The sequence below is a fragment of the Oreochromis aureus genome, linkage group 7, assembly GCF_013358895.1.
Source record: "Oreochromis aureus strain Israel breed Guangdong linkage group 7, ZZ_aureus, whole genome shotgun sequence".
Classification (NCBI taxonomy): domain Eukaryota; kingdom Metazoa; phylum Chordata; class Actinopteri; order Cichliformes; family Cichlidae; genus Oreochromis; species Oreochromis aureus.
The window spans coordinates 34,142,543-34,170,452 of NC_052948.1; the positions used below are offsets into that span (position 1 = coordinate 34,142,543).

Sequence of the window (27,910 nt, forward strand, 5' to 3'; positions counted from 1 at the left end):
ATTCAAACTGATTACAGTATCTTACTGCCGTTTAATGGCACCAAAGTTGCCTTGAAGATGGCAACTGACAGCAAGTTGTTGCAGACCATTTTTCCCCACACAATCTCCAAACATCATTGTCTGTAGCGTGATTGAAGCATAAGTGAGTGCATGTGCTGTCTGTGCCTCACATTATGTTTTTCTCCTACTTTTCCTCTGGTTTCCTGGTCTGGCCTGCTTTTCAGCAACCTGCACACAGCATCGTCCATGTTGAGCTACATCAAGCAAGGTATGTAGATAGGTTGTATACCTGTAATCCTTCACTCCAAGTAGGTAAATACCTTCACAAACAGCCACAAAAGCAGGACTATGAGCAGTGTGTTCAAGTCACGTCTGTAGTTATGTCAGTCATGCCGGCCACCTTCTATTTTTAAGCTCTCAAGATAGTTTTCAATTCAGGTTTTATCAAGTACCTTTTTAAAAAAAAATAAAATAATCTGATGGTGATGGGTGGTATCAAGTACCAGGCCCAGGTCAAGAATTAGCACAGGAAAGACTCCTATCCGACCCACGGGATATCTTTAGAAAATGTAGAAGAGAACATAAAATGTACTTACTTTATGGACCATCAGGAAAAGCTAGATGTGCTACTAGGATTTTTTCCTGTAATTTTACACAATTTTTACAATTTAAGTTCCTGCACAGACATGCGTAAAGATTTTTCCATTTACTACAGCAACATTTCTTCATTATTTGGAAAAACTGAGATTTACTTCTAAAACTGCATTTATATCAAGATATCTTAGGGATTAAATTTGTACTTAAACTTAGGTTCCCTAAGAGAAAGAGGACCTTCACTGCTCCAGCCCACTTAAGATCAGTCTGAGTCATGAGTCTGGCATGCCTGCCTTACAGTATGCAGACAGTTATGTCAACCTCTCAATCTTAAATATTACTCCAAAGCTTCTGGATGCAGGTCACTTTGACAAATTTGATCAGACTTTTTTTTGTACATTTCACATTACTTACCTAGTGATCCTTGTGTATGGACAGTCCGAATTTTTCTTATTATGCTGGTTTAATGTTAACAGGCAATTCTGTTTGGGTGCTTATTAATCCTAATCCTGACTTTAAACTTAAGTATGAAAGACAAGAAACACAAAATGAAGAGCCATGACATCTTTACCGTTTAGTGAACATAATTTATTTACAATCATACAATTTATTCTGTATTATTAGAAGATTAAGCACACGGCAGTGTATAAATAAAGAGGTTTGTACAAACTTGCATGACTGAAAAGGGGTCAAAACCAAGATGATTAAGCAGCCGGACCAAAAATCAACTGAAATGGTAAATTATTGATAACTTCACTAAGTCACCACCTCATTCAACACTCCCAACACTGTCAATTCAACTCACATTAAAAACCTGAAGAAAACATTCAATAGTGAAGTAAGATGATTATTGAAGGAGCTAAACCCTCCCAAATGTTTTAGCATATGACACACTAACCAGACGTCAAAAAACAAACAAACCAAAAAAAGAAAAAAGAAAAAAGAATTTGTGGACGGTTTGAAGCAGTCATCTGTCCAAAATCAACGGGAGAGAAAACGCTCCAACTATCTTAGGTTTCCGGGAAGGAACATGAGCCAGAGAGAAACAAAGTCCAAGAAGATAAAAACTTACCAAATTCTGGCAAGACGGGAGGGTTAAACACTGACTTCACAGAGCGACGGCTGCAAACGGAAAAGCAAGATATCCATTTTGCTACTCAAGCCAGCAGAGAGCAAGCACAGCTGAGAAGTCCCAGAGTCCAAACAGGCCATCAGAGCCCCTTTCCACGCGAAGTTCAAGCGATTTCAGGAGGATCACAAAAAACAGGCAAGGAAGCTTTTTTCTCCCCCCCCCTTCCCTCTTAAGGGCAATCACATTGACACAAAACCGCCTCACTTCAATCCCAACATTTCTTTAGTTCAATACAACCCCGTTAAAGTGTTTAACTCACACACAAACAAGAAGCTGAAAACATGTGAACATCCATGCACAGGGGGCCCCAAAACACCCTGAATGTGTAACCAAAGAGAAAAAACAAACAAGTCCTTCAGGAGGAAAAGTCGGGCTCGAGTCCATCGTCTGAAAGCCGATCATTCCCAGGCTTCAAAGTCAAACTCCCAGTTTTCATATTCTCTGGATCTTTTCAGCAACTATGACAGGGTTCTCCTTGCGGATCTTTGCGGCAGCTTCAGCTTTATAGTCGTATGGACAGTTGTGCTTATCGGAGTAACGGTGAAGTCCGCAGAACAGATTCCCACAGCGACAGTCGAAACCTGAAACAGCAGAAAAAGGAAAGGTTTTAGAGAATGAGACAGAGGGAGAAAAAAAAAAAAAAAAAAAGATACCAGAACACACCGCTGCCTTTCACAGTTTTTTGATTTTACACTTTTTAAAAACAAAAAAACAAAAAACAAACAACAAACCTGCAGTCAACCTGTTCTGCTCATTTCCACCTCCATGTTTTTATTCTTGGACTCCAGTGGTTTCAAAAGTAATCGTGATTACTTAAACCTGAGATGCTCAATTTTGATTTTCTTTGTTTAAAAAAACAAAACAAAACAAAAACAAACTAAAAAAAAAAAACAAAAAAAGGTGCTTTCCTTCAATGCCAAATTTGACTTTCATAATAAAACAATTTCATCTTTCCAGTTTTCCTCAAACTGCACTAAATTACGAGTACTGAAAGAGGTACAGAAGCCATTTTAAATGTAACTTTATTTTTTTTAAGTTGTACATTATTGTTGTCGTTTTATTTCATTTTGCTCAGACTCATTATCTGATCTTTGGACTTTGAACTGCTAATCAGCACGTAAGGCACTATATACAAATGAAGTTTAATTGATTGGTGCAGTCCCCTATTTCTTCATCGCCTTCATCAACTGGTGTCTTGGTACATTTAGTGACACAAAAATCCATCATTTGTGAGACATCTTACCTGTAAGGCCAACCTTTTTACGACACATGAAACACCGGTTCTTCTTGGGTTTGGGGGGCTCGGGGGTTTTGGACTCTTCACTGCCAGCAGTGGAGGGATGCAAGGCTGAGACGGCTGGCTGACTCACAACTGGAAAAAGAAGGGAAAAAAAATTACTTAAACTAGAGCTAGGCCTTTGTATAAAGGTTTGTAAACTGGGTGGTGAAAATACAAATACACTGTAAAAAAGCAAATTTTCTTTCATTTCTACCTTAAATAACCTCATACTAATGACCCTTTTCTCATTTCATGGTAAAAATAAGGGCAAAAGCAGAACATACCTGTTAGTCACACTTTTCCACCCTCAGGACTGAACACGTGCACTTAGTAAAATGGTCATCTGTCTCTATGTGTTAGCCCTGTAACAGGCTGGCGACCTGTCCAGGGTGTACCCTGCCTCTCACCCTAAGACAGCTGGGATAGGCTCTAGGCTCGAGTGACCCCCCCAACCAAGAGAATGGATGGATGGAGAAAACAGATTCATTATTGGTGCCCACCTGGCTCTGTTAGCTCCACTTTGCTGCCTGATGCCCCTTTCTCCTCAGAGGAGAGACTCATCTCAGTCATCTGTTGTGTTACAGAAATGGCAGGTGAAATCCCACTGCAAAGGATAAAAAAGGAAAAAACTAAATAAATAAACAGGTTTAAAGCGGACCTATTGTGCTCTTACTTTCTGTAATGTTTATATTGGTGCTCATGTTATGTACAAGTAATCTCTGCACTAAATGCAGATATTTCATACAGTTTTTCTTCTTTTGAATCTCTATGATGTCACTTTAAATGGATATTCCCAGATATGATTGTCTTAGGCAGAGAAACAGCCAATCACAGATAAGTCTGCTTAAAGGGAGAGGATCTAAAACTGCTCGTTTCAGACAGTGGTTGTATTTGAATTGTGAATCATACTAAGCTGCTCTACAGTAATCAAAAAATAAAAATATGGAGCTGGAAATAAGCAGAATAGGTCCACTTTAATATTCCTATGTTCCATATATATGCAACACTTTTGAGATACTACAAAAGGATCCATTGTTTTAGGGACAACTCTACCTTTACACAAAGTTTCTGCAGGTCTCCACAAGTTATATTTCCAACTTTTAAAGACCATTTTAAAAGCATTGTAAGTGGAATTTAAGAATTTTTTTTTTTTTATTTTTTTTTTTTTACACTTATAGGAGGTGTGGGCGGGTAACATTAATGATTACTAGTCCCATGTTGGTTTTATAATTGATTGATGTTCCTGACAGGGTTATCAATACACTTTTTCCCCAACGTTTTTCGATTTATCCATACACCTAAGGCCTAACCATCAGCTATGATCATGAAGTAGGACTGAAAAAGTAAGGTCGCAAATACAAGCAGCTGAAACAAGTTTCCTCTGTAGGGTTGCTTTGTTCAGTCTAAGAGACAAAAAAAAATCTAAGCAAATTGGAGCAAAGCTGCTGCTCCTACATGGTTCCCCTTGGAGGTTTTCGGGGCATGCCCAACCAGAAGACACTGAGGTAGACCCTGAACCCTATGAGATAATTATACATCTCATCTTGGGATCCCCCAGGAGAAATGGGGAATTGGGGCTGAGGAGAAGGACATCTGGGAATACCCTCCTTAACCTACTGCCACTGCCACCCCAAGGTTAGATAAGCAGAAGACCATGAATGGATGAAAACTACACATGGTCCTCAATGGTCACAAAATAATTGTACAGCTGTAACAGAGTACTGATTGGCTTTAAGGAAATCCTAGTTTTTACCTCTATATAAACTAAATCTTGATGGTTGCTGATGTTTTACACTCCTGCCATAGATGCCACTTCCTGTCATTGTTTGAAGGCAGTATAATACCAGCACACTGCTGGGTCCACTCACCTGAGTGCCTCTGTGGCGACGGCAGCAGCATCAGAGGCAGCGGCGGCCTCAGCTGCCACCTCTGCAGCAGCAACCGCAGCAGCCGCAGCATTATTCAGGGTGGCCTCTAACCTCTGGATGGCAGAAGCCTCAGCTGTGGAGGTACTGCTGCTGCCTGAGGACAAATAAATCACAGCATGCCACAGTGAGACACCGGGGATGAAGGCAGAGCAGCTGCACACAGACGAGGGGAAGAAAATAAAACCTGAGGTCTTACCCACTCCACTCAAAGAACTGACTCCTCCATTGTTCTGTCGTGACAGGTGCTCCTTGTGGCACACGGAGCACATGCCGTTAGTCCTGGGGTTGCCATAAAAACCACAGCCAGTGGCACAGAGCATAGGAACTGGGCTTTGATTGGTCTCCTGGGCCATAGCGGTATTTCTGCCACCTGATGAGCTGACCTGGAGACAGACACAAAAAATAAAAGGCATCATTACCACAGCGGACACACAGGACAACAAGTTTTCCAGTGGAGTCACTTAGCACAAAGACACTACTGAAGAGAAAAGAAATGTTCATGTCCTAAACTTGAAGCAGTTACATTCACATCTGTACCTGATGTGCAGCCTTTTTATTAAATCACACTGACTCAGTTGGAAGCTGTTCCAAATCAGCTGTCACTAAACCCATTATCACCATCAGCTTCACATGCTTACATCTCATTATCTGTAATGAACTCAACTATTCGTTATTCTTTTGGGGACATACATTTTAAAGAGCAGCCAATCACTGAAGCCAATAATTCAGGTTGTTGCTTTACTTTGTAATTAGTTTCACTTCAGTTTAGTATTCTCCCTGAAAAGTTAGCTACTCATGTGATTTATAAGGCTGCATAATATCTGGATGTTTGCTCACTGGATCCTCTGATATTTGCATTATTTTAATGTGAAATAAATTCTCAGCTTGTCCAGCTGATGATTAGTAACTAATTTGTGTATTTATTTGACATTTTGAAATAACTTTTATTGAGCAATTTTACTTTTTAGATATTCGCTACAGGTCATGTGTGCTGCAACAGGAATTTCAACTTACCTACATAAAATCTAAAAAATAAAAACTACAATAATATGCAAAATAAAATATTAGTTGGTTCAAACAGGAAAGGGCGCGGCAGAAGAGTTCACAAGGAAGGAAGAAGCTTAAACGAACATCAATCAAAAAATAAATAAATAAATAAAAAATACACCAAAAGTACAAACGGTGACTACAGTGGAGTTTTTATTGTTTTTAATCTTAGTTTCACTTCACTGCAAAAGAAAAGAGGTCTTTGTCTATTGTGACTTTACGCCACTTAAAAGGGCTTAGCCAAAGGACTAAACACCACCACAAACATGAAAAAAAAAAAAAAAAAAAAAAAAGAAGAGCCCACATTTTTTGACACTTCCCCAGTGACAGTACACAACTACAACATGTAGATTTATTTTTTCCCTAAGAACCTACGTATCACTACCTCTGGCACTTCAGGCACTTTTAATACCCGGAAATAAAAATGAATAAAAACCAATGGACGATATCCTACTGCTTCACAAGGACAGTTTCTCCATCTTTGCTATGTTTAAGTGTGAGCGAGAAGCAAGGCTTCAGAGTGGCAGCGAGAAGGACTACTGAGACCTTCTGTTGTTTTTAGTTTTCCTCTGACTGATCATTGTAGCTGAAATCACAGCATAACCATTAACTAATGCGGACGGTGATTATTAACTTTAGATTACATCAAACCCCAAAGAAAAGGTATAAAGAAAAATAGTGATATAAATGAATATTTTTTGTACTAAAACCCCTTGACATACTGTTGAAATTTACTCATGAAATCTTTACTCAGATTTTAATCTAATTAAATAATTCCCATTAAAACTTGACTTATTTACCTTTTACTGGAGCTTCAGGGGACACCTCACTATTTTCTTTAGATAATAAAACTGCTGAGGTGTAATCACATGACCTGAGCCTCAAGTGCCACAAACCAGAAAACAGTGTGGAGGCACACTGTAAACAGACTTGTTTAGTGATGTTATTTATTTAGTGTGTAAACCAAACAGCATTCTTGACCTTTGCTTGAAAAGACAGAGTGCAAAAAAAAAAAAAAGAAGCTATCTTTAATCAGTGCTCAGACTACACGATAATTTCTGTTTCAATGGTCACTCTGTCAGAAAAATCGCGTCTTCCTGACAAATGAATCATGTTTGTGGTAATAAATGACATTTGTGTGTGGCCACACTAGCTGAAACAATTTATGCAGGACACCAATGTCTTCTAGAGACGGTCCAATTACAGTAATCACGTCTGAAAAGTTTGGAAATCCTTCAACAGTACAAACTGCGCCCAATCTAATGGGCAAGGTTAAAAACTGTCCATGCAGGTACTACAAGGTACTACAAGAATTTGCCAAAAGTTGCCAACATCAGCATTGCTGGCATCAGCAGCATTGCTTCCTTACAGGTTAAATGTGCAGCTATGATTGATACATCATAGCTCATTATCATTAAAGTTTTCTTGACCAACTGGCTCGTGACAAAGCATTTCCAAATTATTCAGTAAAAATAAAATAAAATATAAGCATAACCGAATCAGAAACTAAAAAGAATTCAAATACATGCTATAAAGCCAAATGAAACCCATGTAAATTAAAAAGTGCTAAATAAAATGCACAAAAAGGTAATACACAATAAAAATGATTAGGTAACTTCTTCTTACCCAAAGCTGAAAGCAGCTTGCTTCAAAATTAATCAGGAGAAGAGAGCTCAGTTAAACATTGATGAATGAGCAGGCAAAAGAAAGTTCCAAGTAAAACACAATGAAATGCTAAATCAAATAAAAATACTTTATAAGATGCTGAAAAATACTTTAATAAAGTAAAAAAGCATACATAATTTTAAAGCTAAAAAGTAACTACGGGTTTACTAAACTAAAGTAAAATAAAGCTAAAGCTACACTTTAATAAATGCTAGATACCACATTAAAGAATAATTTTTGAAAGATAAATAGATAAATACCACAATGAAAAGCTAAACAACTACAGAGAATTCAAGAAAGAACATCTAAATTCACAAAATACTAAAATGCTTTTATACTAAAAAAAAAAAAAAAAAAAAAAAAAGGATGAAGAAAGAAAACAGACTGTATAATAAAAATGCAAATTCTCTTCCTCAAAGCTGAGAACAGCTTCCTGCCCGCCAAGTTTAGTCTAGTAAACAGCTGCAGCAGCCTTGTGATGACAAACATTTTTAAAGGAAGTTGTGAAGATACTGCTTCAGGGGAAATCAGCTGTCTACAGTTACAATTTGTACACAGTAGAAGCAAAAAGGGAAGAATTGACATCGCTAAGTTCATATTCTGGTTAGTTACACTAGTCTTTCTCCTCTTCCCCAAAACTGTGGATAGTAACGGACCACTGCAATGTGCAGCTTCACGTGTGCGTGACTGCAGACTGCGGAGCTCCACTTCCAGCCAGGCTCACATGGACATGAGCATGAGGGCTTTCCACTGTCACAGGAGTGCAATGTGACAGACACACACACACACACACACCACACACACGAGTTACCTCAATACACCAAGGCTGTGAACACATCTATTTATAGACAACCTCAGGAGTCCTGCAGCCAGAGCTGGAATCGTGCCTAAAAATCTGTATCCGCGTCAGAGCCAAGGTTTCTCCTTAAACATAAGCAGCCCACACACTTTGCTGGAACATGCAGGTGGAGGAATTTAAACACAGGGGTAACCATAAAAATTCATCACAACACCTGTGAGTACGTTTATCACCCAGACAAAAGGCGAGTCACTCCTCAGCCCTACTTCTGCCTTAATCCCGGAGCTAAACATGCATTTATATATCCCCCAAGGGCTCAGTCAGGTGAGCAAATATCCTTCATCTTCAACTACTTCAAAGCACACAAACAGGGCCACACAGCCGTTTTACTTCTACAAATCCACTGAGTCATGCTAGCAAGCTAATGCACGCTGCTGGCGTTTTAACCCCCTTTTAAAACCAAAAATTAAACAAATAATTATTCATCGTGGTGCTTGGTAACACTGTGGGTATTTTTCAAGGTGAAGCTGCGGTTAAAAGGGTTACTTAGAAATACTAAAAACAGACTCCTTGCTAAGTACGACTCTCCCGATCTCCCCGTTAGCATGCTAAAGGCTGCCTGCAGCTAGCAAGCTTAGCACGACTAGTTTGCTTTGTTCGCTTTTGTTGTTTGTTTTGAAGCACCAAAAATGTTATAAACAGAAGTCTCTACGACTCTTAAATAAGAGAAACAAAGGGACAAAATACACGCTAAAAATAACTGTTAAAATATCGATGCTAATTAGACACAAACTAGGAAAATTCAGATGCTACTGAGAGCTGCGGATAGCTTTAAGTTGGAAAAAGGAGATTTTTAGAAAGGAGACGGATCGGTTTCTAAATAGCTGTAAGGTTAATGTCAGGTTTAGCAGCTATACAGCCTCTTAAACCTATTTAACGTGTAGTCTTGCCGTTGGAAAACTTTTTAAGGACACGTGTTAAGCAGCCAGACAGTCACTCTTTAATCCTCACTAATTAAGTAAGCCAATTTTACACCAACGTCGACGTTACTCGTTTTGGAAAATGTGCTTTTTAAATGGTTTGTAGCTACAATTAGTCCTAGGCTGAGACACTTCCCGAAACAACTAAGTTACTAACCAGCAGACTGCGGTTTAACTACTCGGTGTTGGCTTACCTTTTTGTGCCAGAGAAACGCTGTTTTTTCGGCTAACAAAAACACCTGAATTTCTCTTGTAGCTGACTAACTAGGGCCGTCTAGGTTTAATCGTCGCTTGTGCCCTTTTCTTTTCGGTCCTCTCTCCGCCTGGGAGTGATGTTAGTTGCTCCCGCTGACGTCCTCAGTCTAGGAGAGGTAGTGGCATCTGTTTAGTTTTACGTGTTACGTTTGCGTCCTCCCTGCCTTCCGGTACACGTCATGGAAATTGTGATCTTCTGATTGGAGGGCAGGGTTGTTGGCGAAGAGCCACTAAAGATTTCAGGACAGAGCAGTCCTGGTTTCTACAAACATACCTTTACCCCACATAAACAAACATCTATGTAGGAAAACAGATTTCAAAACATCAACACAGCACTAAAAGTAATGAGAGCAGACAAAAACAAAACAGTACAAAACATGACACATCCAAACTTCCACAGGTGCTGCTGTAGTGATTTCTTTTTAAAAGTGGTAAAGACTGGTCTTGACCAGCATTAAAAGGACCACTTTGGACTGTTCCTAATATACATACAGACAGACAGAACCGGTACACTGATGACACCCTCACACACTGAGGAACATGTAGCAGTTTTTGTCAGAAGTTTAAATACACAAATTATGAACATGAATGTCAAGGTAATTGTGTGCTTTTAATGACTTATTTGAACTTTTTTATAATTTTACAGTGTAACTCTTTTTGTTTAAAAACAAAAACTGGGTTCACAAGTCTGAATTTATTTTAGATTTAAATTCACACAAATGGTAAATGGTAAATGGCCTGTATTTGTATAGTGCCTTACTAGTCCCTAAGGACCCCAAAGCGCTTAACACATCCAGTCATCCACCCATTCACACAAACATTCACACACACAAGATCAAATATACTTACTAAATATTTTAATAAGTGACTCTAAAGGTTCTACAGTGTACGTCTTGTACATTCTTGTAAAACCTGTGAATGTCTTGTTAGTGATCAAAAACACTGGGCAGAGTTGACTCAATTACAGCATTCATGAGTCAAGTTTAGTGCATTTATTTACAGCAGAAACACCAGGTTGATACATAAAGGTAGTGATGGGAGGAAAACAGGGGCTCCAGGGATCCAGGGAAATGAGCATCCAAACAATCCAACTCTCCTCACTCACTTAGCTCTGGGAGTCTCTCCAAGTGCTCATTGGGTTGTTCGCTGATGGAGAGGCAGCGACATAGAAGTAGGGCAGGGCAATATGGCCAAAAATATTTATCACGATATATATTTGAAAATTTGCGATAACGATATAACTGACGATATAGTTGACGCAAGACAAATTACTTTACAACTCCACAACTTTATTAGTGCAAAAAAACCCCATCAATGTATTTTCACTTAAACAAGCAGCTGTTTTTTATGTGCATTGAAGCTATATAAAATGTAACAGTGCAAATGCAAATTCCTTGCTGACAGTTTAACCAAAGGGCATTTCCAGGGGAAACTGGCCAACATATCCTGAGCAATACCATGTTTAATAACCACAAAACTTAAAAAGAGGTTATACACACACAATGCGGTAATATTATGTTGAAGCACAGTACGTATTACTCCGCGAGGATCCCGACTACGGTAGCCGTAATGCTCCGACAATCCATCAAGCGGTGCGGCTTCATAGTTTACGAAAGTCGTACTAAAACATTTTTTGACAGATTTTTGAGCGCCGTGTACCACCTAAAATCGGTTCGGTAATAACGGTAATAACGACGGCCCGCTTGCATGCTCTACCAAAACATGTGCTTATGAAAACAGAGGCACTGCGCATGCGCGTTTACCCATATTCAAATGGGATATTTCCTTTTCTTATCATTGCCTAACATTATACAGGTATTACCGTGAACGGTATAATATGGCCCAGCCATACATAGAAGTGTCAGGACTGGCGGTGTGGTGTCAAGAAATAATAATTCTCTAGATGTAGATAAGACCAAAGAAATGATTACATCACTGAGGCAGAGATATAGAGAGTAAAACCCTTTAAATTCCTCTCTTACTTGGTCTCAAAACACTGAGCACCTTCTGAAAAATTCTTAGACTTCTTAGACTTCTTAGACTGTTGGAAATTTGGCATGTCAACCAGAAACTTTTATACATGTAGAGCTAAGAGCATCATCGCTGCCTCAGTTACAGTGTGGTGTGGAGGCTGCACTGTTCAGGACAGGAAGGCTCTCCAGCGTGTGAGAAAAACTACACAGTACGTCACTGGAGCAGCCTTCCCATCACTGCCACTCTTTCTTGAGTAAAGTGCAAAGTACATATAAGGTTATTGGACTTTTGGTGAGGTCTCATTGTGATTCCAGCTGCTCAAGAGCCCTGGGTCTTTATTGTACTTTTTCATAATGGGTCTAATGTTTTCAACTGGCACCTTGCCTCAAATGACCTCAGTAGCTCACAGGACAGCATACTGGGACAATGTTTTACAGAGTTTCACACCTTGGCACCAGTGATGGTAATGGTCCAGGCCTTTTTTCACAGTAGGAAAACTCACATGACTGATATCGCGGCAACAACCACAAGGACGACCTCCAAGAGAACAAAAACCATCCTGGATCAAACCACTGGGACTCTACGTCACTTGTTTTAGAACTGAAGAAACCTCTTGGATGACCAATAAGAAGCCCAGTTGCCTTCTTTTCAAGCAATTGAGACTACCATGATATGGATGACTTGTACCCTTCTTTCATGATAGGGCTTGAACCTGAATTTGTGGATGACACAGTGAACTGTGTTTACAGACATTGATTTCTGGAAGTGTTCATGAACTCATGCAATGATTCCCATGACAGAATCATGCCTGTTTTTAATGTGGTGCTGCTTGAGGGCCCAAAGATCACATCTATTCAGTATTGATTCACAGCCTTGTCCAGTGCCACAGACATGAGTCTGTAGAGTCTCTGAGCTTTTTCATAATATTATAGTATGCACTGTAGATGATGACCTTCACAATTTCACAACGAGTAACTTTAATCTGAAAGTGCTCCACAATTTGTAAATGCAGTTTGCTGCACATTAGTGAACCTGTGCCCATCTTTACTTCTTTGAAATTCTACTTCTCTAAAATGCTCTTTTCGTACCCTGTCATGTTACTAACCTGTTGACAACTAACTTTTTTTTTATTAACATAAAATCTTACACTAGCTGTTTTTCCAGCCTTTTGGTGTCTCAGCTTTTGTTGTCCCAACTTTTTTTTTGAAAAGTGTTCCTCCCATCAAATTCAAAAGAACCTTATTTTTTGGTAAAATGGTACGTTTATGTTTCCTGTGTTCTGGTGTAAATATAATATGGATATATATGATGTGCATCTTATTGCATTCTGTTGTTATTTATATTTTACACATTTATTTATTTTGATATTTTGTAATTTGGGTTGTAGAATGCATCTACTTATTGCCAAGGAGATAAGAGTCAACTTTACATTTATGTATCCAAGTGAAAAAGTAGAGTGTATCTACTTTTTGCTAAGTGGATATGTTTTACTTGGTGAACAAAGGCATTTAAAGATACACGGAGATCTAAAGAGATAAATACTGTAGCTTATTTAATGGATGACAAAAGTAAACTGTTATATTGTGAGTTGTGTGAGAAATTCCATCTGAAATGTAGACTTTTAGAAGCTATAACAGAAAAATAAAAGCAAAACCAGCCTCTATCGTTCAAGAAGGCATTTTTACTCTTAGATGTCTCATGTACTAAGGCAACTTTGTATGGTAGAAATTGACTTTTATTACACTAAATGAAATAAAAGAGCTATCAAAAATATCATGTTAAAGAAGGTCTATCATACTCAAAATGAAAGAAATTGTGTTCTGAACGAATTTGAGTCAATAGAATTTAAAGTATAACGATAAAATACACTTTTATATTTGATTTCCTCTCCCTCCTAAAGTGACTTCTTATTAATTTATTTACTTGAAATGCAGAGAAAAAAAGAAAATGAGAAAAAGCAGGACGTAACAGGAAAAGGAAATGAACATCAAGAAATCAAATCACGTGACCATAAGTTGTCCGGAGAACGCATTTCAAACAGGTGCGTTCGACCAATCAGACGCCAAGGAGAGTCTTAGGTCAGCGAATCAGCTATCAGCGAGCGAGGATTTAAACCTCGCTCGCTGTTCCTTGTATCTATACCATACCGTTCTCCATTACGACTCCTCGCCTGTTTGTTGAAGCATCGCTTGTTTCGAAATGGCTCTGAGAGTGACCCGGGTTAGACGTTTTCATCTCTATTTGTTGCTTTTATTTAATCGTTGCATCTGGGGAAGCATTTAGAAGCGCTTTCTTTGAGTCTTTCGCTTAAAAAAACCAAAACAAAAACGTAGCTTTCGTTTGTCGCTTTGGGATTTCTTATCATGGAGCAGGTCGATAATAAGGGTTTCCGCTTAGGGGTCTTTAACTAAAAGATAAAAGCGTGCAAACTACTATAATCATTGTGGATTTTCTTTTTTCTCTTTTTCCTGCAGAATCGTTTGGCTTCCACCAAGGTCGACCTCGGTGGGAAGGCCTGTTCTGTGTCTGGGCCCACACAGAAGCCACGAGCAGCCCTGGGGGAAATTGGTAACATCGCAGTTAACAAAGAAACACAGAAAAAGGTAAGTATTTGATTCTGAAATTAAATGTTTTTCTGTTAAATCTATGGAAAATGGTGGGATTTTGCAGTGAAATCTGATGTCCAAATGGTTAAAATGGCCCGAGTGGGGCCACACTTGAAACAACGGGCACAAAATGCTGAATTGAGTCAAATCGGTGGCTAAGGTGGACAAAATAAAACTGGTTTACAAGTTTCTTCAGAAACAACTTCCTGTTAGGGTATGAAAGTGTTCTTTTAAACTTGTTTTTCCCCTGGCACACTGGGCCTTGACTACACATGGAATCAGTTATTAGTCAGCATTTAGCCTCTTGCTCTAAAAGAAGCCTACACATTTTCCTGCTTTAGATTCTCTAATTTAAAAATATACTTAATCTCAAACAGAACAGGAAAACCCCTGAGAGTACAATGTGATCAGATGATTGACTTAAACTGACTTAACGTGGTGCATAACTAAGTGCTGTTTAGACTAAAATTCAGAGGGGCTAAGTGATTGTCTTAAAACTTTTTTATTTTAACCTTAGGGAGCACTTCAGATGGCTGCAGGACTGCTGCTTAAATGGGGGCATTGATAACAAGAGAACTCACACTTGCATGTCGCCCTCTTTTGGGCTACATTAAAATAGCAGCATAACATGCCTGCAGGAGTTTGTTAGCATGCTTCCTGCTGTGAGTCTTCCAATTAAGAGCGTGCTGGGAAAAACACTCATTGGGTTTTGGTTGTAATTTGTCTGGCAAGACTCAAAGCTCTAGACGGAAGAGGAACCACAGCTTAAAATGAAATTGCATAATTGCTAGATTGTCTAAATGAGGCCCAATCATGCTGGGAACCGATCTCTACTTGAAAGTACCACTGAATTGGTTCTATATTAAGATTATTTAGTCTTTTCAGACTACTGACATTTCTGGCTTTAACGTGCTTTCCCTTAGACTGTAAAGACTGAAGCCCTCAAGAAGACCAAAGTTACAACCAGAGCTGAAAAGGCTGAACAGATCAAGCCAAAAGATGTCATTTCTGTTAAACCTGAGCCAGAGGTGCAGGCCCCACCCGAGCCGGCATCTCCCACACCAATGGAGACCTCTGGCTGCGAGCCTGCAGACCTATGCCAAGCGTTTTCAGATGTCATTCTGCACACTGCTATCAGGGACGTCGACGCAGATGACTATGACAACCCCATGCTCTGCAGTGAATATGTGAAGGACATCTACAAATATCTCCGCCAGCTTGAGGCAAGCAACTTAAAATAAAGGAATTTAAAGTGGGAATCTTGGGCTACTTTCCCCAAAGAGCACTAACCATTTTTTTTGTCTACTCAGGTTGAACAGAATGTCAGACCAAACTATCTGCAGGGTCAGGAAGTGACGGGCAACATGAGGGCCATTCTCATTGACTGGCTCGTGCAAGTAAATCTGAAGTTTCGTCTGCTGCAGGAGACTATGTACATGACCGTGGGCATCATTGACCGCTTTCTTCAGGTGAGTGAATCCTGGTTCTTCTACTTACAAATGCTGTTAGTCCTCCACTACACCGTTCCACCTTTCATGGTTTTCATCTCACTAATGGTGACTATACCTCCCAACAGGACCATCCAGTCCCCAAGAAACAGCTGCAGCTTGTTGGAGTGACTGCCATGTTCCTTGCTTCAAAGTATGAGGAGATGTATCCCCCAGAGATCTCAGACTTCGCCTACGTCACAGACAGGGCCTACACCACAGCCCAAATCAGAGATATGGAGATGACCATTCTGCGGGTGCTGAAGTTCCAACTGGGTCGTCCTCTCCCCCTGCAGTTCCTCAGAAGGGCCTCCAAAATTTATGAGGTTTGCAGCATATCTGGTGTCACAGGAAGTGCTGATGGGTTACAGTTTAAGTGTTCGTGCATCAACTTCTCGTGCATCTCTTCACAGGTAACTGCCGAGCAGCACACTCTGGCCAAGTATCTCCTGGAGCTCACAATGGTTGACTACGAGATGGTCCATTTACCACCTTCAATGGTGGCAAGTGCCGCTTTGGCACTCACCCTCAAAATATTGGATGCTGGAGAATGGGTAAGTGCATCTGAAGGGTCTCGAAGGTTTTGGTGTCTGGGGGAGAAAAAAGTGTACTTGGTGCCCTTGCTAAAACGACAACTAGGTCTGAAGTATTCAAGTCGTTCTCTTTTAAGAACAGACCTATGAAACAATGTCAAGAGTGTAATCCATAATTGAGTGCAACAAATAGTTGGCATAAAGCTGAAGTGGCGTTGTTAACTTATTGCACTTCCTGGCAAATTAAATGATATGGGTGCAACAAAGCTTGTCTGGCCTTTGCTTATCCCTGACTTTAGACTTCTGAGCTGAATCTATGCAGAACCTACACAAGTGTCTGACATGATTGCAAGAATAAACTTGTGCAGGTTATGGTTGCAAAATTGCAACAATGGGTTTTATGGAACCGTCATGAGAAACTTTCATATTTGTAAAAAGGACTCCTTGGATAAGTTTAAATATCAAAAGGCTTTGCTTTATGTAAAGGGGTTGTTTGTACATCTAGATCAGTAAATTAACTTGTGCATGAGTCACATAATATACATCTTGATTAGCAAATCCTAAACGGATGCATTTAAATTGTCTTTCCAGGATGTGACGCTGCAGCACTACATGGACTACACAGCAGAGAGTTTGATTCCTGTTATGGCACACATCGCCAAGAACGTCGTCAAAGTGAATAATGGGCTGACCAAGCACATGGTAAACTTCTCATCCAATCAGGATAAGTCTTCAAATTTAAACTAATGTTGAACTTGACAAGACCTAACCTCACTGTCTCTGCAGGCCATCAAAGGAAAATACTCCACCTCAAAGCAGATGAGGATTGCCAACATCTCGCAGCTCAAATCGTCAGTGGTTAAGGACCTGGCAAAGCAGGTCACACAGTGAGATGACAGATGTCCTTGGCACCATGTGCTGATTTGTACAGATGTAATTTAACTTTTTAACCTGACCAAGGATCCGCACACCAAGGATGTCACTAGTTTACTACTTTTTTTTTTTCTTTTTAAAGACTGAGGGTGTGTATTTTTACAGCCTGCCCAAAGCATGCCACAAGTTAAGTTTGACCTGAGCAACAAAATGGGAGTTCTGTCTTATAAGATTGACAGCTGGACTATATGTTCAGACTAGTGCAAGGCAACTTTTTTTTTTTTTTTTTTTTCCCCACTTATTCACAAGTACTCATGCACTAATCGTACTAGGCCTGAAGACCTCTATGACCTTACACAACTTTAAGTCTAATGCACATCTCTAAACTGCTGCTCAGGTGTTTAATCTGAAACTTGTGGTATGACTTAAATGGTCAGCAATGTGAAATGTCACTTTTTAAAAATTTCTTCAGTGGATGTGTTGGTGTGTAAAATGTACAGCAATACTTTTTAAATCAGTTTTTGCATTCTTACTATTTTGTTCTTAAAGGATTTATTAAATGGCTTTGACCAGAAAGCTGCTTGCCTTGTTCCTTGTGATCTCCACTAGAGGCTGCTGTGAGACAAGCATTTTAAAGCTGAAGTGCACTAAGGCAACTGAAGTTGTCACAGTGCCCACGTTGAGAAATGTTGACTTTGCCCCGCTGTGCTTCAGTTAGAGCAATGTTAATATTTACTTGATGAGCCCAGGGCAGTACAGCTTGTATCAAAACGGCTGAATAAAAAAACTTAATCTCTTGATGTGAAGATGTCTCTTCATGATGGCTTTTGTCTTTCAAAAGAAAGGTGTCATCTGATTGGGGAATTTGAGGATATCAGTTAAACTCTGTACTTCAGGGAAACTTAAGGCAAATCTTTGAGGACTTTCCGTTCACATTAGGTCACTTTCTGATAGCGCATCTAGGACTTTATTTTTTGCTTTAGGGCCAAGAGCTAACATTTCAGGGCTGCCCTCAGATTGGAGGCTGAAACAGGGACTTTGAGTGATAAGCCCTAAGACACCTGGGATAGGCTCCAGTGCCCCCTGCCATCCACAAAAGGATAAGCGGATGCAAATGGATGAGAGACCAGTCCAGAGTGTGGTGGTTGCGCTTTTGACGAAAGGCAAAATTCTAAATCTGGGTTCACAGCTAGCAACTCTCTCAAACCATCTGCAGTCAAGAGCAGAACTGCACAAACCTATAGTTAGAATAGTCTTTCCAGGAGGTGCCAAAGGGATAACTTCTAAGTCCTAGAGAGAACCAGCTTTAATTTAGTGATGGTTCTCCACTGGTTCACAATATTACAGACTTGAGGAAAAAGCTGTAAAGCACCCAAGATTTTAACTAAAGTTTAGAACATCTGGATAAAGAACCAAGTCAGTTTATTTGAATATCAAAGCTAATGGACGATGAAGATGCCAGTCTTTAGCTGAAACTAAACTAGCAACCTTTTACTTGTTATGCAAACCCTGAGTTTAAACTTTAAAGTGCTTTAAAAGTGCATTCTTTTTAATGGCCAGAAGAGGGCACACAGCCTTCCAGTGACCCCAAGGCTCCCTAGCTTTTTGACCTCAGTAAACACTTAACCGATGACTTCATGGGCTCAGTCATTAATCTTTGGTCTTACTGAGCCCAATTTGGCCAGTGACTTGTGAATAATTTCCAATGAGAGTACAGTTGCACAGTTCAGATCCAAACCTCAGTGATCACACCTGAATTCAAAACACAAAGGTAAAGACAGCGAAAAGGTGACTACATAGCTTCCTACGATGGCGACGTCTCTTTCATACGTTCTGTGTGTACATGTGATCGTTGTGAGCCAAAAGCTCAGACTACAGACTGTTTTCAGTGCTGTCCAAAACGTCTGTTTGCAAGGAGTAGCCAGTCAGAATGAAGTTGGCTTAAACCAGAAAGATGTGGCCTTCTTTTAGATAGATGTTGCATGAAGGGCCAGTATAAGATAATTTATATGAATTATTTAAGATGAAAATGGATAACATATACAGTGATTTAACGTAACATCTGCAAGCACACATGTAAAAATAGCATATAAGGAAGAGTTTTATGTTATTTAGGTTTTTAAGTTAAATTCTTCAAGTAGTCTTCAGGAACAGTTTTCCAGGCTTCTTGAGGGACATTTAAAGCCATGTTTGGATGTTGGCTGCCTGTTAGGGTTTTCCCTCCACCTCAAAGCCTCTTGATTGTGTGGCATCACAGTACATTGTTTTTTATTCAGGTTTGAGTTCATTCCTAACTCACAGCTGTATCTTATAATTACTTAACTTATTCATTGTTTTTGATTTTTGTTTTTGCTTGTATTTAAATTGAACTTTTTGAGCTAATTTTGTTATATTTTACTCAGCTCTTTACATTTTTTGTAAAGTAGGTTTTTCTTGATTGTTTGCATGCAAGTTTTTACTTTTATTGTATCTTTTTTGACTTACTTTATAACTACATTTTAGTTATTGTACTTTATTTTACCATTAATTGAGCTTTATTTTGTCTTCCTTGATAATTTGCTTCATTGTATTTTATTTTGTTGAATGTGATTTAATGTGGATGGTCCTCCTTAAGAAACAGAAGAGAGCATCTCCGCACGATGTTTATTTATAAGGTTCTTCTTTGAAAATGGCCCAATTATCTCTGCTCCCCTTTTACATTTAAATATAGTAGTTACAATATCAGGTCACAGGATATTAATAACATTAGCTGTGCATGTCATTCACACTGAGATTGGAGAAAAGTGAATTTAAATCCTCTGCTGTTTACAAATGGAATGAACGACAAATATTATAAAATGTTATGTTTATCTATTTTTATGCTTTCTTTAAATTCGGTCTGTATTGAAATGAGAGACAGTGTTTTTTTGCACAAGTCTCTCTTGAAAAAGAGATGTGGACTTTAATTACACTATTGTACTTTAAATAACAGTAAATTACAGAACTCTTCCCCGACCAGGAAATTGTTGTGAATCAGTGTTACAGACTTCCTTCCTAAGAAGCAGGAAGATCGCATGTAAGGTGCAAATGGGAGGACTCCTCACAGTAATTGCATCACATCAGGCCACGTGTAGTTAAAGCTAATGGACAGGACAGAGTGGGAGCTATTATCACCGAAACCCATTCACAGCTGAAACCCTGGGGAACACCCCCTGCTTCATCATTCCATTCATCCTCTTATCCTCAGGGAGATGTCCAAAGATCATCTGCCATCTGTATGACGTAAGGCACTGTGTAGATCATCAGATCATAAGGCCATCACTGCTAAAGGCCTGCTGGATAACAGCTTGACTACATCTGTCGCAATACAGGCAGCAAGACCAGAAATCATCTGCTGCTCAAAGGGGAAAAACCATATTACACTTTTGGAAATTGGTTTTATTGTAGTTCATGCACAGAGTTCAAAAAGTGAAATATGAAGATTAAGGTCCTCTAAGGTAAACCCCCCTCCCCCCAAAAAACTCAACTGATCTGAGAACCCAAGATGTGCATCTGTTTCCTGACATAATGACATACAGGCTGTAATCCTGACACCTTAAGAGCACACCCCCTCCATCCATCTAGCCCTGTAGCCTCTGTTTTCCACAGAGACACATGATAATTAGTCTCAGTTATCCTGAAAAAGCCTGGCTTTTAAACCCACAGATCAAACTGAGCATTCATATTTTAAGGCTGAGGTCACAACTGAGCAGCCATATCGGTTTACGGGACAGATTCCTCCTGTGCAGGGCTCTAAGCCCTACACTTGCAGCTGCCTGGAACAGTATTTGGCATTTTTCAGTGATATTTTGCTGTGTGACATTATTATGATGGAAAGTTGAATATAATAGCTCTTGTCTTCAAGGCAATTCAGCCATTGGAACACTGGAACACCATGCTTGCAAATAACCCTAAAATCCACTTTTACCAAAAACTATAGAAACGTGTCATCACTTCGATCTTCTCTTCTCTGGCTATCAAAATGTTTTTGGTTTAAAGGTACTTTTTGTAATTACCTACTGCACAATTTAACAAAATCCTCCACCACCAGGGGGTAGCAGTTTACCAGTTTTTCGATGTGTTTGGCTGTTTTTGTAACTTACCTTAATTTCCTGAAAAAAGCCTGCTTTTCCAGGCCACCAGTATAAATAAGAATTACTTATGATGTACCATCCTATGGTTCAAACTGATACAACACAAAAGTACGACTGCCACTTGTTTGACACATTAGATGCTCACAAAATATCCATCTAGGCCTAGATGACTGCAAGCCCACGAGCCGTGAAAACAGGGGACACCCTACCCTTTGCAGCAAAATACAGAGGTAGAGCGAAGGTGGGAAAACTGTGATTATACCCTAGATCTTTTGGATTCTAGTAGCTCTAGTATCTCTTAATTAATCTCAGGTTTGACAGTCACAGTGGTGAGACAATGCTTTTTTTTAAAGCCTTGTTATGATACAATCACAGTATGGACAACTCCTTAAAAAAGGTTAAACTTTATTGTAACACCTGGAAGAACATCTGTCCCAACAGATGACTAAAACCATCAGACCTGATGTAGGTCTCTATAGTGTGAATCCAAATGACCTGCAGATCAAACCTGACTTAATTAGTGAAACATCTTGACTTCTATCAACAGGACTGGCATTTTTAATGATTGAGTTTGGTTATATTACTTTACAAAACCTTCTGATACTGATTTTAGACTGGAGATATAGTAAACTAGTGATCAGATATGATAAGGATGATTGCCTCCTCTTAAAAGACGCGCTCTGGCAGTTTTGGACACTACCCACTAACTCTAATAACTTTTTCTCACACTAAGTAGATTTGGTGATGTGTTTTGGTGTTTCTTTTGTTCCAGTGACAACTATTGAAAACAAGGCTTGTTGGTGAGCTTGATTTTTAATGGATTTGGATAATGGATAATGGAAAATTGTGTAAACCCAAAATAAAATACATTTATTGTTGAAGAAAACCCGCATTCATATTACTGCACTGTGAAAGCGTACCAGATTGACTGAATTACATCTCCAGTGATATTTAACACACCTTTTTAAAGATGTTTATGCATTTGTGCAGATTTCTGTATCCTTAAAGCCCAAATGTGTCTGTCCTTTCCCATGTTTATTCAAGCTCACCCCATTAAACAAATCTGCAAGTCAGCATTGAGGTCCAGAAAGAATGTGAAGCATGGCGGCATCAGACCGCTCAGAATTTCAGCAATACAGATTTCACCCACAAGCAAATCATCCAAGAAGAGAGTAAAAATGTTGAAGATCGCCCCCAAACTTCCAGTCTAAACATCGCCCGAGATGGGCAGAGTTTTAACAAGTGCACCCTTCAGAGTGAGTCAGTGCTTATTCTCTCCTCTCATCCACCAAGTCTGTGCGCCTCAGTTCAGTAATGGCAAAGTCAAACAAACAACCGGCCCGTGGCAGCACTGTTAGGGTTTCTGTGGGGTGCTAATAGGTTGGCAGCTGGTGTGCTGAATGAGGTCTCTGGAACTGAAAGTGGAGTGAAGCACAAATAAACACAGGGGCATTCATTTTCACAATTTATAGATTTTCAAATAAAAATCACGTGCTTCCTGAACTTTATCGACCTTTGGCGTTTTAAAGTCAAACCGAGGAAACAAAGGCTCCCATTGTGGCCTGAACAGCGGTGTGTATGAGCCAGGTGTGAAAAGGATTTTCTCCAGATCACTTTAAGCTCTGCTTGTACGGTCTGAATGCCAAGCAGGAAGTCACCTTCTCCTCACAGTCAAAGAGCTGAATGTTTGTTGAACTGCAGATGCCTTTTCCTTCCATGGTCACTGCACTGTGATAGGCCTTTGGATGGAGAGCAGAATGACATTTCATAGCTTATATTTATTTAAAATAGAGCGAAGAAATAAACCAGATAAAGCTTTAATTCCATGGAGTATAACTAAAACATCCAGAACATGCATGAGCAAAGAAATCAAGTTGTAATAAACCAAAAAACACCCTTCATCTGGGTTTTTCATGCTTTTAAAAAAGAGGCATAACCACGACTGGTCTGCTCATGGTTAGGGGAATTCATCTGTTGAGTCTTATATAACAGAAGCCTGCATTTTTCTGTTATTTCTGGTCATTTCATAAACAATAGTACATTTTATTCTGGAGAAAATTAAACCCCACTTTAAAAAATCTGGTTAAAATCAAGAAATGAAGTATTAAAGCTACTGCAGAAAGGCAGAATTTTATTACATCCATGTTTTGGCAAGTAATTTTGTTTTGTGGAGACAAAACAAGTTATCTTGTTTCAGCTCTCAGAGATTGGTTTTGGCCACTGAGGAGCAACCCCTGAGCCAACGCAGAACAGTGTAGTAGCAGCGAGGCGAAGACTCGATTATTTGCCTTCCCCAGTTTTTTTTTTTTTTTTTACTGGCCTTCACTACATAGGTTTAGGGATTAATGGGTTTGTCCAGTGATTTTAAAACAAGAGTAGACTTGTATTTTCTCACAGGAAGAAACCAGAAGGCTGGCAATCTCTATATGTCTTCTACACACAAATATACAGAATGTGAATCCGAGGAATTAGATTTTTGGTGTAGAAAGTTTCTTATTTCTATTTTTGCAGTGCACTTGTAGTCCGAGTTCTTTTGACCAATCGTGTTGAGCGGGCTTTGGCTGCATACAGGTAAACTGGCATGGTCCGGGCAGGGTTGGGGTTTTTGTACTGTGTTTTTTTCTCTTTTGTTCTCTCTCCAAGTTACCAGTGTACCCGTGGATATGTAAGGGCTGGATGGTGCTAGTTCTTTAGCCATCATGGTGATCATGTTTTTTTCTTCGTCTGTGAATGTTTCCTATCTTGCTACCTCGGAGTTTTTGTCTGCCTTTTAGTTCTCAGCCTGTCACCAACCAAAGAAATCTGATTGCCCCTTTATGGTCTCCTCTGCAGCGACTTGGGCTTGCCAGCCAAAGTTTTGTTCTGGAATACGTCAAGTGTGATAACAAGATCTGCTTAGAGCAGTTTAGAGATTCTTCCTTATTCTCCTTGGTCCAAGCTAGCATTCCTTCTCCACTCTCGTAGAGTTCCTGTTTCAGTTCCTGCAGTAAATTGTAAATAAATCTCTTAAATTTGCTCCTGGTATGCTCAGTCTGAGTTTAGAGTCAAAACATGACATAAAGCATCCATGTAGAAAGGAAAAGATTGCATTAGCCTGTTCCACCTACAAACCACTAGCTATTATCTGACGGTGATAAGCGTTAATAGATTTAGAGTCACTCATAAACAACAGTTAGAAGTCTACAAGTCTTTAGGCAGGACCTCTGGCTAATTATTTTGACCCTTTTTGGGTTTCGTGAAAAAACTTTGTTTCCGTGTGCAAAGTAAAATACCGTATGCATCCAAAATAAAACTAGACTGTGTTAAAAATTCTTTGCTCTGTTTACCAGAAATATATATATTATTTGAAAATGCGTTTAAGATGCACTAATTATTTGGACCTCATCTGTAGATACAGTCAATGAGTTCTGCTTATCAGACTCATGAAATGAAGCAGACAAACCACCTCGCACTGGCACGTACATCTTGATTGAGTTTCATCATGATTTCATCATCCTGACTGGGGCCCCGAAGTTTGCCCCTGTACTTAACCCAACATAATTGTGCAAGAGAACAACCCCTAAAGGGCCATTAAGTTAATGTTGCCATACACAATGATTATCAGAGGTTATATCACCCTGCTTCACTTTCAGGGAACTCTGCCAGTGTTTGTGTTTTGATTTATGAGATCAGTAATAATGAGAACAACATGGCCCGTGAAGCTTGTGCTGGTCCTGTGATTGGGGTTTGTTTTTTTTAATTGTTTTTGTTACTAAGTTTCTTTCAATGATGACAAGACTCATGGGCTGATTTATGAGCCATGTAATGCAGTTTTAAGGTTTTCTGTGTTTAATTTTTTTAACAATATGCCATAAAACTCTGAAAAGACTTATTTATTGATTTTGTGAGATGTGTTCTTTTTTTTCCATATAAATGTGCCAGTGTGCTGTTTATTGTCTTAATTTAAAGTGAAGTAAACACTCAGCATGACAGCATCTCTTTAAAGATGTCTACCACCTATCTACTGTGTGTTGTAATCCGACCTGCTTTGGTGAGTCACACTGCCTGGCTAATGTCAGCTCTGATCTGTGATAAATCCTCACAGTGCATGAGGGAGGAGGAGGAGGGAAGGGCAAACAAAGCTGCTCCTGCTGACACGTTGTAAATCAACCTCTGGGGTCACTTGGCTATCTCCTTTGTTGTCCACATGTGACGGAAGACTGACAGATACTGTTCGCTACTGGACCTTAGCACCTCCAGTGTTTTTAAGGCTACGTCCACACGTACCCGGGTATTTTTGAAAACGCAGATTTTTCTATGCGTTTGCACCTTTCGTCCACACGTAAACGGCGTTTTCAGTCACTGAAAACGGAGATTTCTAAAAACGCCTGCCAGGGTGGATATTTTCGAAAACTCCGTTTTTGCATTTACCTGTGGACGAGAAAATCGGAGAAAACGCAGCGTCAAGGGTGTGCGCCTTTTCTGACGTCACACTGTGCGCCACGTTATTGTTTCGGTGAAATGAATTTCTACAATACTGTTACTGTTAATTGTACTCTCTGCAGTGTTTAAATGCTTACATATACACACATAGTTACTGTCCCTCCACACATACGACTCGGTTCTGCTTCTATGCCCCATCTTTGTTTACTATTTCCTACCGAGGCTTCTACACTTCTGATTGGCCAACATTTCTACACGGTTAGGAATATATCGCCACCTGTTGTTTTGGCATGTTCCTAGCAGCGTTTCCTTCATTTCTGCGTTTACGTGTGGACGGGATTATTTTTTTAAACGAAAACGGAAAATCTCCGTTTTCAAAAATACCCGTGTACGTGTGGACGTAATGCGTTTTCGTTTGAAAACACATCGTTTTCTCTCCGTTTTGGCCTCCCGTCCACGGCGTTTTCCCCAAGGAAAAACGCAGCGTTTTGGAAACGCTCTTGAAACATTTCAAACATTTCAACATTCATACATTTCAAAACGGAGCTGTCCCGTCGCAGTGTGGACACTCGAAAACGCAGACTTTCTAAAACGATGACGCATTTTAGTCATGTGATGCAGTCATGTGACCAATTAGACTAAGATAGCGGAGTACATTATACAGCAGTTGTTTTGATTGCTCTCAATTTTGGCAGCCCTAAAAAAGATTAATATCAGTTTGTACATGCTCCAGATAGCTTTTCTTCTAATTTTTTAATTCTCACTCGCTTTTGCGCATGCGCAGTACTGGAACGTCATGATAGCAGTCAGCCCCGGATCATGCAGAAAAATGCCACCTGTCTGATACCAACACTGTTAGCAGAGCTGAACTGATGGATCTGCGGTTTTTTTTTCAGCAGACCCTTACATACCTCATCCAAATGTGCATAATGATTAATTAATTCCCTTCTCACTTCCCAAAATTCATAGTTTTATTCTAAACAACCCTGATAACTGATGCTAATTTCCAGATGATCTCTAAACATGAACATTTCTGCACAATATTTGGCTAATTAGTTGGCTACATTTTACTCTGGAACATAAATATCAGCATATGGTGCTAGAGGAAATGTCAGAGGATCACCAAGTCACTGAGATTTATCACATAACTGTGCAATGTTTAATGCCAATCTATTTAGTAATAAATCTGCTAGTTGTTGACTTATGGGCTGCAGTGGGGGGCCAACATCACCATAACTCGAGTCACAAGTAGCTTTAAACACTTGCAATTACTGTTTTGAAGGTTTACCTCAAACTCAAGACCATCTGTATAAAAAAATATTCTGCTCAGTAGCCAGAAGTACAGTCACTGGGCACTTGGTAGTGTCAGATTGGACCCCCTTGTTGCTTTCAGAGTTGCCTTAATCCTTTGTGGCACAGATTCAACAGGGTGCTGGAAATATTCCTCAAAACTTTTGGTCTATGTTTATTGGAAGATTGAGAACACTGTGGTCATAAAGAGATGGCTAAAACAACACTCAGGTAGGCTGTGGTGTTTAAGCTCTAAGAGGCCCAAAGTGTGCAAAAAAAAAAAAAAATACCTGTGACCTCTAGCATCTACAAGGCATTTTAACCCACATAACTGCCACTTACTAGATATGTTCTCTTTTTCGGATCATTCTCTGTACACCATAGACATGGTTAAGTGGGGAAATCTCACAAAAGTGGAAAGAATACCTCTTTTAAATAGCATAATGAACAAAGCAAGAGTGACTTTTACTCTGGGACAGGTTGACTGTGAGTGCAGAATCCCATCAATATTTTTCCATTTATTTTACAATTTTCAGCTGAGATTATGCTTCGAAACTAGTTGCACAAGCTGGTGAATGACTGCCTTTTATTTCCAAAAAGACATGTTTTATTTCCCAAAGTCTGACTTGGATAGGCCCATCTGCTGAAAAATCACCAGAGTAAATCTTCATCAGTCACTTGAATTGAGCTACAAATGCCAGTGTGGATGTTTAACTCTATTATTACTAAAATGTAAGATCTAAGTTTACTTTTAGATGTAAAAGTATGTCAGTAGCCTATAACTTAAGGGGCCACAGTAAACCTGCACTCCAAAGTTTGCCCATAACAGAAATCCTGACCTGCTGGTTTGTGGATCATGAGGCTAGCAGAACATGACAACATCTAGATGAGAGACCCAGACCTATAGGCCTAATACTAATGCTAGCTAGACATC

At 39.5% G+C, this 27,910-nt stretch overlaps 2 protein-coding genes across 2 annotated transcripts; one reads left to right on the plus strand and one right to left on the minus strand.

Annotated features, from left to right (window-relative positions):
- Window positions 1–1,160: 1,160 nt before the first annotated feature.
- On the minus strand, window positions 1,161–9,822 carry zfand5b (zinc finger, AN1-type domain 5b). Its single transcript, XM_031745646.2, has 6 exons — window positions 9,619–9,822; window positions 5,130–5,316; window positions 4,874–5,027; window positions 3,506–3,609; window positions 2,970–3,098; window positions 1,161–2,307 (listed from the first exon to the last, which is right to left on the minus strand). The coding sequence occupies exons 2-6, from the start codon at window positions 5,284–5,286 to the stop codon at window positions 2,159–2,161; spliced, it is 693 nt and encodes a 230-aa protein (XP_031601506.1). The 5' UTR covers window positions 5,287–5,316; window positions 9,619–9,822; the 3' UTR covers window positions 1,161–2,158.
- Window positions 9,823–13,741: 3,919 nt separating this feature from the next.
- Window positions 13,742–17,728, plus strand: ccnb1 (cyclin B1). Its single transcript, XM_031745707.2, has 8 exons — window positions 13,742–13,873; window positions 14,128–14,256; window positions 15,183–15,482; window positions 15,570–15,728; window positions 15,836–16,072; window positions 16,160–16,300; window positions 16,871–16,981; window positions 17,066–17,728. Exons 1-8 carry the CDS (start codon window positions 13,853–13,855, stop codon window positions 17,168–17,170), a joined length of 1,203 nt encoding a protein of 400 aa, XP_031601567.2. The 5' UTR covers window positions 13,742–13,852; the 3' UTR covers window positions 17,171–17,728.
- Window positions 17,729–27,910: the final 10,182 nt, after the last annotated feature.